General features: G+C 35.5%; 2 protein-coding genes across 3 annotated transcripts; one reads left to right on the forward strand and one right to left on the reverse strand.

Annotated features, from left to right (window-relative positions):
- The first annotated feature begins 3312 nt into the window (after positions 1 to 3312).
- On the forward strand, positions 3313 to 8895 carry LOC142631432 (SNAP25 homologous protein SNAP33). 2 transcript variants are annotated; one of them, XM_075805597.1, is made up of 6 exons: positions 3313 to 3488; positions 4661 to 5275; positions 7226 to 7319; positions 7516 to 7646; positions 8298 to 8395; positions 8584 to 8895. In XM_075805597.1, exons 2-6 carry the CDS (start codon positions 4766 to 4768, stop codon positions 8681 to 8683), a joined length of 933 nt encoding a protein of 310 aa, XP_075661712.1. In that variant the 5' UTR covers positions 3313 to 3488; positions 4661 to 4765; the 3' UTR covers positions 8684 to 8895. The 2 variants fall into 2 exon arrangements, with proteins under 2 accessions (XP_075661712.1, XP_075661713.1); XM_075805598.1 differs by having other exon boundaries at positions 3442 to 3785.
- Positions 8896 to 11399: 2504 nt separating this feature from the next.
- Positions 11400 to 11956, reverse strand: LOC142631433 (uncharacterized). The gene has a single exon (XM_075805599.1). It carries the CDS (start codon positions 11827 to 11829, stop codon positions 11545 to 11547), a length of 285 nt encoding a protein of 94 aa, XP_075661714.1. The 5' UTR covers positions 11830 to 11956; the 3' UTR covers positions 11400 to 11544.
- Between the last annotated feature and the right edge of the window lie 2028 nt (positions 11957 to 13984).

The raw sequence follows: 13984 nt of genomic DNA on the forward strand, positions 1-13984 counted from the left end.
CGATGACTTCCGATGAAGTGTGACACGAACGTGCACCTAATTCCTTAAAAGTGCCGATGGAATTAGGCGTCAACTTGTACCAATCCCTCGCAGGCCCTTTCAAGGTGGTGAGGAAAGCCCGCACATGATTTCGTCCGGTACGCCCCGAAGATGCATTAGAGTTCTGAAAGACTCCGGGTGATCCAACGGGTCCTTGGATCCGTCATAGTTTTCCACATTGGGGCATTTTAAACTTTGAAGGGACGGGGTATGAATTCACCAACGCCGTGAATGGTGAATCCGTTCTATGGACTAGGTCGTCAGTATCGCCGGATACTCGTCCCTTAAGGGCGTTCATCATTGCATCCATACGTTCCCTCATCTCCTGCATTTCGGTAGCTATGTGAGTCGGCACCGTGTCTAAAGCAAGCGGTTGATTGGTTTCTTGTCGCTCGGGTCTAATCGGAGCGTTGCTGCCCTCAGGTCTTTCCGCGTTCCTTCCTTCGGGACTAGCTCCCTCCCCGATCTTCCCGTGGTGCGCTCGATGTGCGGTTATTTGCCGTAACCGTCTCTTCCGGATCATGATTCGCTTAGTGAGGCGCTCAACCGCCGCCGCAAGCGTTTGGACCCGCCTTTCCAAAGCGGTGGCGCGTGGTTCGTCGCCTTGATTGTTGTTCGTTGCCATCGATCGGGTGAGTGCCATGCAACTCTTTGTCTCAGGGATAGAGCGAGGCTAATATAATCCGAAGTTTTTCTTCCTCCTCCTTAGTGTTATATCCCCACAGACGGCGCCAACTGATGATGCCGAAAATATCACCCATGAGTTGCAAGCGCTCCTCAAACGAAAGCAACACCCGCAAAAAGAAAACGAAGGACCTAGAAGAGAGCACCGTGGTGTCGGCCGAATACCCTCCGAAGGTCAAGTTAGAATCTTGTTCCTTTAACCCTAGAGTGCTAGAGTTAAGAATATTATGCGTACCTTCATACTTAGGGTTTCTGGGGTATTTATAGTGGGTAGAATTACCTTTCTTTGAGGATACAACTTCCTTCTCAAGTTCCTTTCCATATAGGAGTCTTCTTAAACGTGTGCCGCAAGGAGTCTAAATATACACGTTTGCGTGGGGATAAAGCAGAAGCTTATCTGAAATATATCAAACGACACGCCACGTGGCATCCATAATTAATTTATACAAGACGGATATTCAGCAACACCTAACCGTCATAGCTGGGTCAATCATGGTGTCGATCCGTCCTCACCGTTTCCGTCCATTTACTATTTTTATCCCCTTCAGCAGATATATTTCTCATTCTAATAATGATTCACATCCAAGTAAAAGTAACTTTTTGTCCACTATCTTTTATCAATTGCAACATGATATTAAAAGAATAGTATTTAATAATTAATATGCTAAAAAATTAAAGGAAAACTAACATACAAATTGCCAAATGTAGAGGTCATGAATCATGATATGGACACCTTTTCCATATTAGAGAGAGAGAGAGAGAGATGGTTGCCTTGTATTGATTGTTTCAATCCAAGCCCAACTTGCAAAGGTCTTACCTTCCAATAGAAAAGAAATCGTCAAAGTCAAAAGAGTAGATCTAGTACGGGTGTGTCCCTTGTGGGAAAGAGAAGATATCAATATTAACCGGCCCAATAAAACATAAAATAAAAATTATAAAATAAGATATTACCGAAAGAAAATAAATAAATATAAACAAAAGAATAAATAAGGAGAAGGGTAGGTGGTGTAAATTGTGATCAAAGTTTATCCTCAATTTGTTTTATTCAGCCATAAGACAATATAAAAAATTACAAGGACAGTTTTTCTTAAGACAAATTATGATTAAGAGTAATTTGTCATTGATATTATTTTATTATCTATTTTTTTTTAGAGTTTCAACCTATGGCGTCTCCTCCTGATAATACTCATTATCATTATATTAAAATACCAATCAGTTTTTGGTGTAGCCGAAGATTGAACCCCAAATCTCTTAAACAACCATCATAAACTTTACCAATTAAGCTAACTAGAACCCGCTATTTTATTATTTATTAATCATTAACAAGTTATCTCGACTTTGTAAAATGAATGAAATTTTTTTTAATAAACATAAAAAAAATAGAATTTAAACTTTAAATGTATATGTTGAAAACATAATGTTAAAAAAAATTCAAATCTATATATATATAAAACTGAAAACTCTGAAACTCTCATAATTTTTTCACGACAACACAATATTTAAATAAAATTATTTTTGTTTAGTCCAAACTTAACAACGAATAAAACTCTATTTCTCTAGCAAATCCAATTTAAACTCAAACTCATCATTTTTTTTATTTAAATAAAATTATTTTTGTTTAATTCAAACTTAATAAGGAATAAAACTCTATTTCTCTAACAAGTCCAACTTAAACTCAAACTCATCATTTTTAATAACAAAATATTTTTGTTTAATCCAAACTTAACAAGGAGTGGAACTTTATTTCTCTAACAAGTCCAACTTAAACTCAAACTCAAACGTTGATATTATTATTATTATCTCTTTACTTCATTAACATGATATTTTATGATAGGATGCAAACTTATAGTTATGGATTAATCTTTTGAATGCAAACTCAAACCCAATCTTTTTCTTATATTTTTCTATTTTTTAGTAATATATATATTTTTTTTGTTTCAATAATTTATAAATCATGAATCATTTGATTCTTTAATATTTTTTTTATCTTCCAGAAGTTTTAATATCTGAATTTTAAAGTTATTTTTTGCGGTATCTGAAATTGTCTAACAAATTTTTCATAAGCCATTGCATGTTTAAACAATGGCTTATTCATCAAATTGTAACACAAATTGAAGTCATATAAGAGCAAATCATGTAATAAAGTAGTTTCTTAATCAATTAAAATTTTATAAAATTATTTTAGTATATCTCACAAATAGGTAAGTTTTTGTGCATAACACGAGTTAACGACTAGTTTAGTAAAAATTGTAAGTTATGATTAGAGCATGATTACATAAACAACATCAATTGCACAATTTTTATTATACAGATAAAATATATCAAATTTTTTATAAAAAAAATTACAAAATTGAGCGTCCATATGGTTATCGAAATTTTTATTTTTATTTTTATTAAAAAAAAAAATGAGAGAGAGAGAGAGAAGTGAAAAACACTTCTACAGTGACTTTTTATTTTTAATAATAGTTGGAAAAAACAGTGAATTTGGTCTTTACTCGGTTTTAAATGTTAAATGCGCTTTCGTGCCAGTTTCCAAATTCCAAACTGTAGACTTTCTATAGCTTCTAGACTCACGCGATTTGAGTCGTTGTGTTTGTGTGTGTGCAGACTCTGCACAACATGCTTTGCTGAAGTCCTCATTTGAACCGGTCTAGCCGTCTCTTTCTCTCTCTTGAATATATTGGGTGTGCGTGTGCGCACAAACCACAACTCTTCATTGTTGCAAGATTGTATCTTTGATTTGGTGGAACTTTTTTTTTTCTGAGGTACCCAGATTGTGTTATCTTATCTACTTGTCTTCCTCAATAGAAATTCAACTTGTTTCTTTTGATTCTGTTTCTGGGTCTTCGTTAAAATCTTTTTATCTATCTGGGTTTTCTTTAATTTCTCTTTTATCTTTCTCGCAATTATCGTACGGTCAACCAACTCCACTTGCATATGCTTTCCTGTTTCTTGTTCTTTAAGGCTATAAAAACGGAACCCATTTTTTAGTTTTACTTGGTATGTGTGTCTTTATGATCCCAAAGTAGAATTGTACTTCAACTCTCATTTCTGAAATTCAGGTACTTTTTTTTTTTTATCAATATCTTTGATGGGTTGTATTTTGTTTTTAATTTTTTTGTAATCCTATGTTTGGTTGGTGAGAAATTGGAGGAAAAGAAAATGAAAATGAAACTGAAAATTTTGAAGTTAAGCACAAAAGAAATTGTTGTTTTGGTTGTTAGAGTATGAGAGTCAAGTCAACCAAATCTAATTGCCGCCTTAGGCTCATCTTAGATGAGGTTTTAATTTGTTGGGTTCTTGAATGATGACTAATTTTAGATTCAATAATTTTTCTTCCCCCCCACTTTTCTTGGAACCTAGCAGAGCATATGGGTATCTTGATTCTTTATGTGTGTTTTAATTTTTTTAAATTTATTCTCCTTTTGTTTAGGATTCTTGTAGTCTTTATATTTACTCATCAAAAAATTAATTTTCTTTTTTCCTTTTGTTCGATTTAGTTTGTAGTCAAAGTGTCCAACAGTATCTTTTCACTGCAAGAATGTGAAATAGAAAAAGAAAGGAATATGATTAACTTTTTATGATTGCCTTGGTTGTATTCCCTCTTGATATAGGAATTTTGGACATGCATTATGAGTCTCCTACTTTTATATCTAACTTTCCTGCATCATGGTAATGAATAAACCTTAGTTATATTGCTCCTTTGTGTTTATTTTATTTTATTTTTTTCCTCATCGAACCTTTCAGTTTTGGACTATTGTTATAAGTTTTTCCTCAGCTATATTAATACTATTAGGCTGTCCTTTAGTCATGAAGGCTAGATGTATTTACACTGAATGCTTTCTGAAATTGGCTTGTTGGCTTTTGACTTTTGACTGTTTCTCTTTATAATTACTGGTACAATCTCATATGTATTTTCTTTTGTTTACTTCTGCAGGAACATTGTTGATCTGTGTACAGTTCAGTAGTATTGTGGTTTCATTTGCAATATCTTGTACGCCATCATCTTTCTGACTGGATTGTGCATAATCTTTATTTGAAAATGTTTGGTTTAAGGAAATCTCCTTTGAAGGTTGCTAAACATAACTCAGTTGATCCTGGATATCCTGTTCAAGCTGGCTCAAACCCTTTTGACAATGACGTTGATCCTAAGCAAAAACAGGATCATAAGCAAAAACATAATTCTTCAAGGAAGACTTCTCCTGAGCCTGCCCTAGTTACACCAAATTTTGGCACTAACCTTTTTGACGATGATGAGGGGAAAACAACCTCCTCTTCTTTGTATTCAAATGTGCCTGCTTCAATGGCTAGAAAGAATTACAAAAATGATTTCCGTGACTCAGGGGGATTAGAGAACCAGTCAGTGCAGGAACTGGAGAACTATTCTGTCTACAAGTCTGAGGAGACTACAAAGACAGTCAAAAGCTGCCTTAAGATAGCAGAGGACATGAGAGAAGATGCGACAAAAACTTTGGTCGCCTTGCACCAGCAGGGTGAGCAAATTACCAGGACCCACATGGTCGCTGCCGACATTGATCACGATCTTAGTAGGGTAAGGTTCTTATTTTCCAAATTGAGGATACCTGCTTTAAAATTTAAAATATATGTTTCACCTATTTTATTAACTTATGGCCAATGCTTCTCCTGCATTGACACTTCTCTTGAAATTTATGGGCTTTGCAATAGCATCTTTAGGTCCTTTGTTAAATGTAAATTTTGAATAATTCTCTCTTTTACAAGTGGAATATCACTTTGTCTTTGATTATGGTTGTCTTTGATTATGGCACATGTATGCTTAATTGAACTTTTGTAATAGCATAGATAGTTATTGATTTAGGATATCAGTCCGTGCTTTAGAAATTTGATTACGAGTGTCTCTAATTATAATGGGAAAATAGGTTTTCTTTGTATGGTTTCAATCCTGATCCCAGTTTCATAATCAGAGGAGTCATAGCTTTATTAGTTTTGGTTTTAACCTTTTTAATAAAGAAGCAAGCTTTTTTTGACACACACAAACTCAAAATATCAACACAATGAAATTTACCAAGCGTTTTAGTCCCACCACTCTTATCCAACAAAACTAATATACATACTACAGTCTCTAATTTTGTTATATGGGACGAAACAAGGAGAAAGAACTGCAAGGAAACCTGATCAATGAGTTCTATGGATCTCTAACCTGGTGCTGTGCATCTAGAATTGTACAACCACCCTACCATTATCTCCAGAACTAATCTACTGCTTTACTCTCTACCTGCACCACCACCACATTGTTGTCATTATGATGTTGTTCCCTCCCCCCACATCTAGCAGCACATCTAAATTTTTAGTAGAAAATAGAATAGTATATTCTGTAGGCATTGAGATAAATGTTTAACAAAAAAGTGATTAGTTATGTCTTGATGGAGTTGGTGCTTTTAAGATAATAGATGGAGTAAGTAATTTTTTGTCATCTTTAGAATATCTAATAGTGTTGATGAATTACTGTTTTGCCTCGTGGAGACACTTTTTAAAAAAAAAATTCTATATTGTTATCTGTTTGAGCAATTACCACACCCTCCCCCCCCCCCCCCCAGCTCGTGTGTGCGAGAGAGAGAGAGAGAGAGAGAGAGATCACTTGACGGATCTGTGTCACTGATATTGAGCCTCGGGCCCTCGGCCATTGAAGGAAGTGGTCCTATGATCAATCTTCATGAATACCAAATGTAGGCATGCACTAGCTGATTGCTGGCAAGTTTTTTGTTTGAGTTCATCTTACTTTTTTGTCCCTTAGTCTTCCTACTGTACCCTTGTTGAGTAAAACAAATTCTCAAAATTCCTCCCACCTCATGGTCATGGAGTTTTTGATCATGGATTATTGTCATGTCTTCCTGGAATTGCAAAAGTAGACGCAAAGTATTGCTAATTGAAAATTTATTACTTACCAAGAAAAAAGGAAAATCGGATTAAGAATGTCAAGATGTGTAACTTATAGTGCTCAGTTTCTCAGTAGTATATTCTCTCGAGTCTTGACCTAGGAAATATTGCTTCTTTTGGCATTGCAATGTAAGAAGCATGGTCACTCTTAAATCTCCAGCATGTTCCTGTTCAACATGGACATGCTGGAGACACTCTTGCATGGTTTCCTCAATAGTGTTGGGAGGAAAATATAAATTTTTTTTCTTAATTTTAAAAACATGTATTAACTATAGACATGTTTCTAAAGTTTTGATAGTTTTGATTTATGTTGAAAAATTAAAAGAAACATATATATGGCTATAAATAAATAAAATACACCTAAAGATACATTTAAAATTAATTAATTGTCATATCCCCACCATGTTTTTTTAATTTTTCAAGAATGCTGTGTTGCCATTTTCTGCATGTTTCCATACTTCTTAGATTGCAATCTTCTTATGGCAACTACTATCAGTCCTCTGGTTTTGAAGCTGTTGTTGCCTGGGCTTTTTTGCTTGATCTTCTGAAGTGAAAGACTGTTTAAATAATGTTTTGCTGATTTCAGGGTGAGAAGCTTCTGGGAAATCTTGGAGGTATCTTCTCTAAGACTTGGAAGCCAAAGAAGACACGCCAGATAACAGGCCCTTTGATTACACGAGGTTAATTTTCTTTCTCACTCCAAGACTCAATTGTCATTTTCCCCTTTAAAATATCAAATATTATATTGGTTTTGGAAATCATAAAAGAAGACTGGTGAGGACAGAGCCATCTTTGCCTTGCAACTTTGTGCACACTTTCCTTTTTCTTTGTCTTCTTTTGTTTGTTTTCTCATGTGTGATATACTTGGTTATGCAGATGATCCATCCAGAAGAAATGGTAACCACTTGGAGCAGAAGGAGAAGTTAGGATTGACTTCTGCAGCCAAGGGACGATCAAACGCACTAACCACACCATCTGAACCCACAGATGCTTTTCAGAAAGTTGAGGTTCGTATTTCTTTTTAGCAATTAAGCAATGATATACTGGTTTTCAAATACAACATGAAACAAAATTACTCCATTTTGTTAGAGGTGCACAAGGAACCCAACCAAAGAGTTGAACCAGATCAAACCAGCCTTATTGAGGTGGATTTATTTTTGAGGCATCATCTGTTTGATTTGGCCTTAGTTCAGCAACCATAGAAAGTGAAACCACCTATTAAAACAATCTCTATGTATTCATTTGAGATTTTTCACTTGTGAACATACATCGTTTTGGTTTTGAAATCTTATCAGATCCATTGAAGTGGTCATATATGCAATTGCTTATAATTATTATTTAAAAAAAAAATCACAGTTGAATCAAGTGAAAAGGGGAGAAATTGAATATTTGGTTGGTTATTGGTGTGGTACCTATTTCAATTCAAGCCATGATTCTAGGTAGCTCTAGCTGGTCAAACAAACAGAACCAAACCTAACTTAGCTAAATCTCTTGTCTCTGTCCTTTTGGTGAGTTCAGTTTGATTTCCGACCAACTCTAGTTTGGTTCTGGATTCTCCTCCGACCCAAAGCAAAGAGAACCATGCTTAACCTCACTTGCACTATTAGTTGTTTTCTTGGTATATGAATGTCATTTAATCTCATCATCTCTGTTTACAGGTGGAGAAGGAAAAGCAGGATGATGCACTGTCTGATATAAGTAGCATATTGGGAGAGCTGAAGGATATGGCTATTGACATGGGGTCTGAAATTGAAAGGTTGGTAATGTGGATTCATTTGCATGGGAGTCCCAAAAAACTAGTTTACATCCCCCCTTCCTCTTGTTATTAATAAACAAAGTTGGGATGCTACATTCTTGAAACTGTCAATTTATATTTCAATCATCTTCTACTTTTTGGTTTACCGGAATAGATCTAATTATTATTATTGCTCATGATTGCCACAGGCAGAACAAGTCTCTGGATCATTTCTATGATGATGTTGATGTGGTAGACATGCGTGTGAAAGATGCTAATCGACGTGCTCGTCGTTTACTTGGAAAGTAGAGTGCGGGTACATCAGATTTGCGCTGCTAGTACTAGCTTCCAACACTGTTGGCCTCGGCCAAAATTCTCTCATTGTTTCTCTTATGCACGGTTATGGGCATGGATTAAACAATCTTTGGTGTATATGGTTCTTGTTTTGTTTACACACATTTATAACAGGATTTTACAGAGCTTTAAATCACTCATTAGGTCTGGCACATTTTAACTGCTAATGCCTTCTTTTCTTTTTTTTACCTTGTGTTGGTAATGTTTTATTTTTTAAATGTAGACTCTTGCTGGGATTATGCCAGCAAAATCACCATTCACCAGGAACTACACTTGTGTAAAAGTCCGAAAGTGCTATATGATTAAAAGTGGAAATATTCATGACTTTGGAAAAGCAAAATCGTGTCCTGTGTTGAAACTCGAAGGGCAGCCAAAAGAAGCTGTTCTTATTTATTGATTTTTTTTGGAGGGACGGGGGTTGTAAGACCTTCCCCTCTTACAATATCAAATGCATTGAAGCATAAGAGAAGCGAAGTGTCATTTAACAAAAAAAAAAAAAAAAAAAAACTTGAATAATCCAAAGGCCTGGTATATGCCTCCTGGGGTCTCTAGTCAGGCAGAAACCCTTATATTCCTGAATTATCAGTCTTTGATAAATCGTCAATGACATACTGCAGACCTCTTCCAGTCAATGTTAAGAAATAGAAATCCAGAAAGGCAACATTAATTCAATTAGATTTCTGAAACTGGGCTGACCATTACAAGATTTCAGACAACCAAATAACTTGAGTTTTTGGAAAAAAAAAAAAAAAAATCTTCCATCAATTGCTATTGTCCTAAGAACCTTACGCCATTGCAGCAACAGGCATCTAAGACCTCATATAAATTCAAATAATGCAAACAGAGGACACTAAAAACAGAGATTGAAAACGTATGCCAACAGATTATACTATCAGTTAGGAAAGCACAAAAAGCTGAAGAAAAAAAAAAAAAAAAAAAACCCTAGTGCCAATCGACACTCCACTGTCAGTTTGGTCTCGAATTCACAAGGCAGCTCCCTCATATTCCCATGCACATGTATCAACTTTGATTGAGCAACCCAAGGCTTAGATGGATATAAATTCAGATGTTGAACATGATTAGGATTTCTAGTTATTAGTTAGTTACTGGTAGATAGGTTAGAATGAGTTAGTTTGGGTCAAGCACATTAATTACATATGTAAATTCTTGTAAAGACATGCCAGATCAGTAAGGCTTCTAACTTTCAATACTATGAACTCCCGTGGGCCAATTAGATTAGATATATTGTAGTGTAATTAAAGGCTTCTAACTTCCATTTCTCTCTTTGAATAAAGATTGCTCATTTTGTGCTTAGGCTTGAAAAATCTTGCTTAGAGGTAGAGACTCCCTAGAAGTAGTCTCACTTGGAGAAGTTACTCCCTCGAAGAAGTCACACACTTTCATTCTCATCATTCATCACATTCACAAATCCATTCTAAAACCACCACCAACCATTCTATCCTTACAATCTAAGAACCCTAATTGCATCACATCAACCCTGAAGCATTTTCCCTTCAAAAACCCACCTCAAACCACACATACATTCTGCCCTAGCCATGTCCGAACCTACCATGCCCTAAAATCCTCATGCTAGTCCTCACATCCTCAAGTATTCACACCAACATATCCCATATGTGATCTTATCTTCTTTTCTTTTTTTTATAGGTCCCTATTGTGATCTTATCATAATCAAAGAAACATCTTATGCTTATACATGAAAGAGAGGGGGGGGGGACACTTCCACATAGTTGCAAGTTGCAACAGTTATAATGGAATACACTAGACATTGGAACACCAAACATTCTAGAATGCATACCCAAGATTCCCTCGCAAGGAACCCAATATGAGTCTCAACCTACATGGCCTGTTTTATCTCTTTTCATGTATGAGCTGCATTTACATTGCTCAACCACAAACAGAAACAGTCTGTATAAATAGTAACTCTCTCAAGTAGCTGTACATCCTTGAAAGCACTGCCTGTCAAGTGCCAAATGCATTGTATGTGCAGACTAGCAATGAATGATATATCACAAGACAACTCAAGTATCTGACTTGCCCAAGCTGAGTCTGCCAATATAATTGAATTGAAACCACCAGCTTTAGAGCCTAATACCTTACCCTCAAGAGTTCAGCATCCACTACTATTAACCCATTTAGTCCAACACATCATGAGGAAAACATTACTAAGTCGAAAACAATGTATTTCTTTTTCAGTAAACAGTTGGCTCAAAACTTTTATAATTCACACCGATAGTTGTACCACAACAAATCAACAATATCACCTCAAACATTTCTCACTTCACACAAGCTTATCAACAAACAAAATGCAAACTTGATTATTTTGCTTACACATTTCGCAAGCCAAATATTCAACAAACTAATAAATTCCACAACTACCACACAGATAAGTATATCCTAATCTAAACATCAAACCCAAAAACCCAGCACCAACACCAAACCAATTCTTTCTCACTTTATCATCAATTGCCCAACGTTTCCTATCTGGGCATTCCTCAAAATCCTTAAAACTCAATCATAAAATCCAAAACCCATCAAAGAAAACCTCAAAACCCATTATAAACAACTCACCAAAAGAACCCATAAATCCCTCAATCACCAACATCAGTCACAGAATCAAGCAAAATAAGATAAACCCATCAAAGCCTTGAAATCATAGTAAAAAACAATTACTCAATAAAAACCCAATATCCGAAAATTCAAAATCCTTGCACTATAACAACAACAATTAGAGAAACAAGACACTTTTTGCCGCAACAAAAACTTCAAAAAAGAAAAAAAAAAAAAAAAAACATAATCTATACTGTGTTACAGGGTTTGAGGTCCATGATGCTCTTGACTTTTGGAGCATAGAGAGAGTAAACCACAGCCTGTCTCTTCGCAATTTCGAGCTGGGCTTTTCCGTGTGAGAAAGCCGAGGCAATCGAATCCGGGTCGGATAGAGTCCGATTCTGGCGGAACCCGTCAATGGTTCGGCGCTTGGAGTATTCCCTGATGTTGTAGTCGCTGAACTGTCGGGCTGTACGTAGGAGAGACCGAAACAGAAACAGAACCTCCGACCTTGTTGGAACAACCTTAGCCATTTCTATGTCGGGTTTTGGAGATTTTAATGAGGAAGAGAGAGAGAGAGAGAGAGAGGTTTATGATTGTAATGTAAACAGTCTTGACTCTCTCTTAGGCTGTGGCTGAAACATTTGCTTGAAATTGAATGTAAGATGAATAGAATAGAATCGAATAGAATCGAATCCTTAGTTCAGTTTTGCTTTAGATTGGGCCTAACCCACTTTTATATCTCCAAAGTAAAGGCCCAGAGGTGATTTTCGCTTGGAACTAGATTGAATTGTGTAAATTTGTACATTTTGAAAACTTTCGTTCATTTGTGAAGGTGTATAACAATTTACTAGTGATTTTACTGTATATAAGTAAAGAATAAGTTAATTGTTAGGTTCAGTGGACTAGATGTTAGCAACCCATGACAGAGAAAAAAAAGAAAAAAGAATTGAGTCTTATTGAGGTTTAGATTCATATTTATAAGTCTAAGACGAAAGCCCAAGATTTGTTGAAGAAAACAAGTTTCTATAATCTCGACTGCAAGTTCAATTCATCGAGAATCTTAAGTGTCTTTGTTAGAAATATTAAGAGATGCTAATTGGGCTACTTTATATAACATTGTGCTAGTCATCATCATGTTAGATCTTAAAAGAATAACTTTATATACATCTTTATCATTCTTTATTTTTGCATGATGCGGGTGTTCTTGACATAAGTATTATATGGGGTTCAAGTTGTAACGCAACAGTAATAACATCTTTTTGTAGTATTTTTATGTCTGTGATTTAAATCTCACTTCGCTTTTTCGTTACTATTTACCTATCCAAAAAAAAAAAAAAAGTGTATCTCATGGATACTATACATGTGTTGGATGTCTGACAATTGTGAGGTTTTCTGGGTGTGGGAGCTCTACACCAATTATGTGACATCTAATGCATATATTAGATATATAATATAACTTTCTTTTTTAAGCTTCAATATGTTCTTGTGCATGATAGCATGAAGCTTATTGTAAGGGTGTGTTTTGGTTCCTAGGCCCAAAAAGCAATAGGATTAGGGCCCAAAGAGCCCAGCACAATGAATTTGTAGAAAATAGACTTGTAGGCTAGGTTTCAATGGAAGGATCAATGCACACAGTAGATTAAGGATAGTAGGAAAATAAAGAAAATTAAACTGTATGCAAAGAAAATCGCTCCTCGGCCGAGGAGAATAGTTCTTGAATAAATTCCTTCAAACTTGGTTACAATTTTTGTTCTAAGTTGCTACAATATCTTCTCCCACCATTTTTCAGATCCCTTTCCTCTGAAGGGTCTCTCACATTATATAGCCCCCTTTAGATGATCTTGGCCCTCCAGTTGTTGGTCGCCCAAGCTACCACTTGAGTGTTTGTCCCATTAGACACCTTCCCAAACCCCTTGTGAGTTGCGGCAATCAAGACAGCACTGTTCAGGGGTCTTCTCCACATAAATGTGGCCAGGAGGTTTGGTGGTAAGCATTAAATGTAGTGGCAGCCACCATCCCTTCAGTTAGGGCTTGCCCCTTTCCCAAAGCTCCTTTTCTTCAGTGTGATCTCCTTTAGTAACGTGCCACTGAAGTAGCCTTACCGTCCGAGGGCGTGATCTCCTCGAAGCTACAATGGCCTCCTCGGCCTTAGATATGACACATGGCAATGCAGCCTTATCAAATTTCAATTTCCTACACTTACCATTCCAGATACTGAGTAAAAAAAGACTAACCAAAAGAAATGAGATAATAATGACGATTCAAAAGTGATCCTTTTCTTTCATTTTAATACCAACTTTATCGGACATTTTTCAATCTCCTATCCCAATTAACTTGGGAAAATACTAAAGTTATTATCAATTTTACTGCAAAAAAGTTACAAACTAACGTGATGATAAATAACTGGTGTCATTTCCATAACATGATAAATAAATGTTTAAAGGATTCAGATCTTTTAGATTTTCTAGGGTACTCTATCAATAAATTTCCTTAAATCCTAACAATTCTTTTATGATTTAAAAGTCTAGATTCTGCCATGTTAGCATTCCACTAATAATACTCTTAAAATAATATATTAATGTTGCAAATAAAACAATTAAAATTATTGTTAGTTGAATGCTAACATGTCAAAATTTAGATGATTAAATCATTAAAAAATGGTTAAGATTTAAGAAAATCCATTTA

The sequence above is a fragment of the Castanea sativa genome, chromosome 4 (assembly GCF_040712315.1).
Source record: "Castanea sativa cultivar Marrone di Chiusa Pesio chromosome 4, ASM4071231v1".
In the NCBI taxonomy this organism is placed as follows: Eukaryota; Viridiplantae; Streptophyta; class Magnoliopsida; order Fagales; family Fagaceae; genus Castanea; species Castanea sativa.

Coding starts and splice junctions, on each gene's coding strand:
- LOC142631432 (XM_075805597.1), top strand. CDS start 4,766: ATGTTTGGTTTAAGGAAATCTCCTTTGAAGGTTGCTAAACATAACTCA. Junction 7,647..8,297: donor ATGCTTTTCAGAAAGTTGAG/GTTCGTATTTCT, acceptor CTCTGTTTACAG/GTGGAGAAGGAAAAGCAGGA. Junction 8,396..8,583: donor ATGGGGTCTGAAATTGAAAG/GTTGGTAATGTG, acceptor TGATTGCCACAG/GCAGAACAAGTCTCTGGATC.
- LOC142631433 (XM_075805599.1), bottom strand. CDS start 11,829: ATGGCTAAGGTTGTTCCAACAAGGTCGGAGGTTCTGTTTCTGTTTCGG.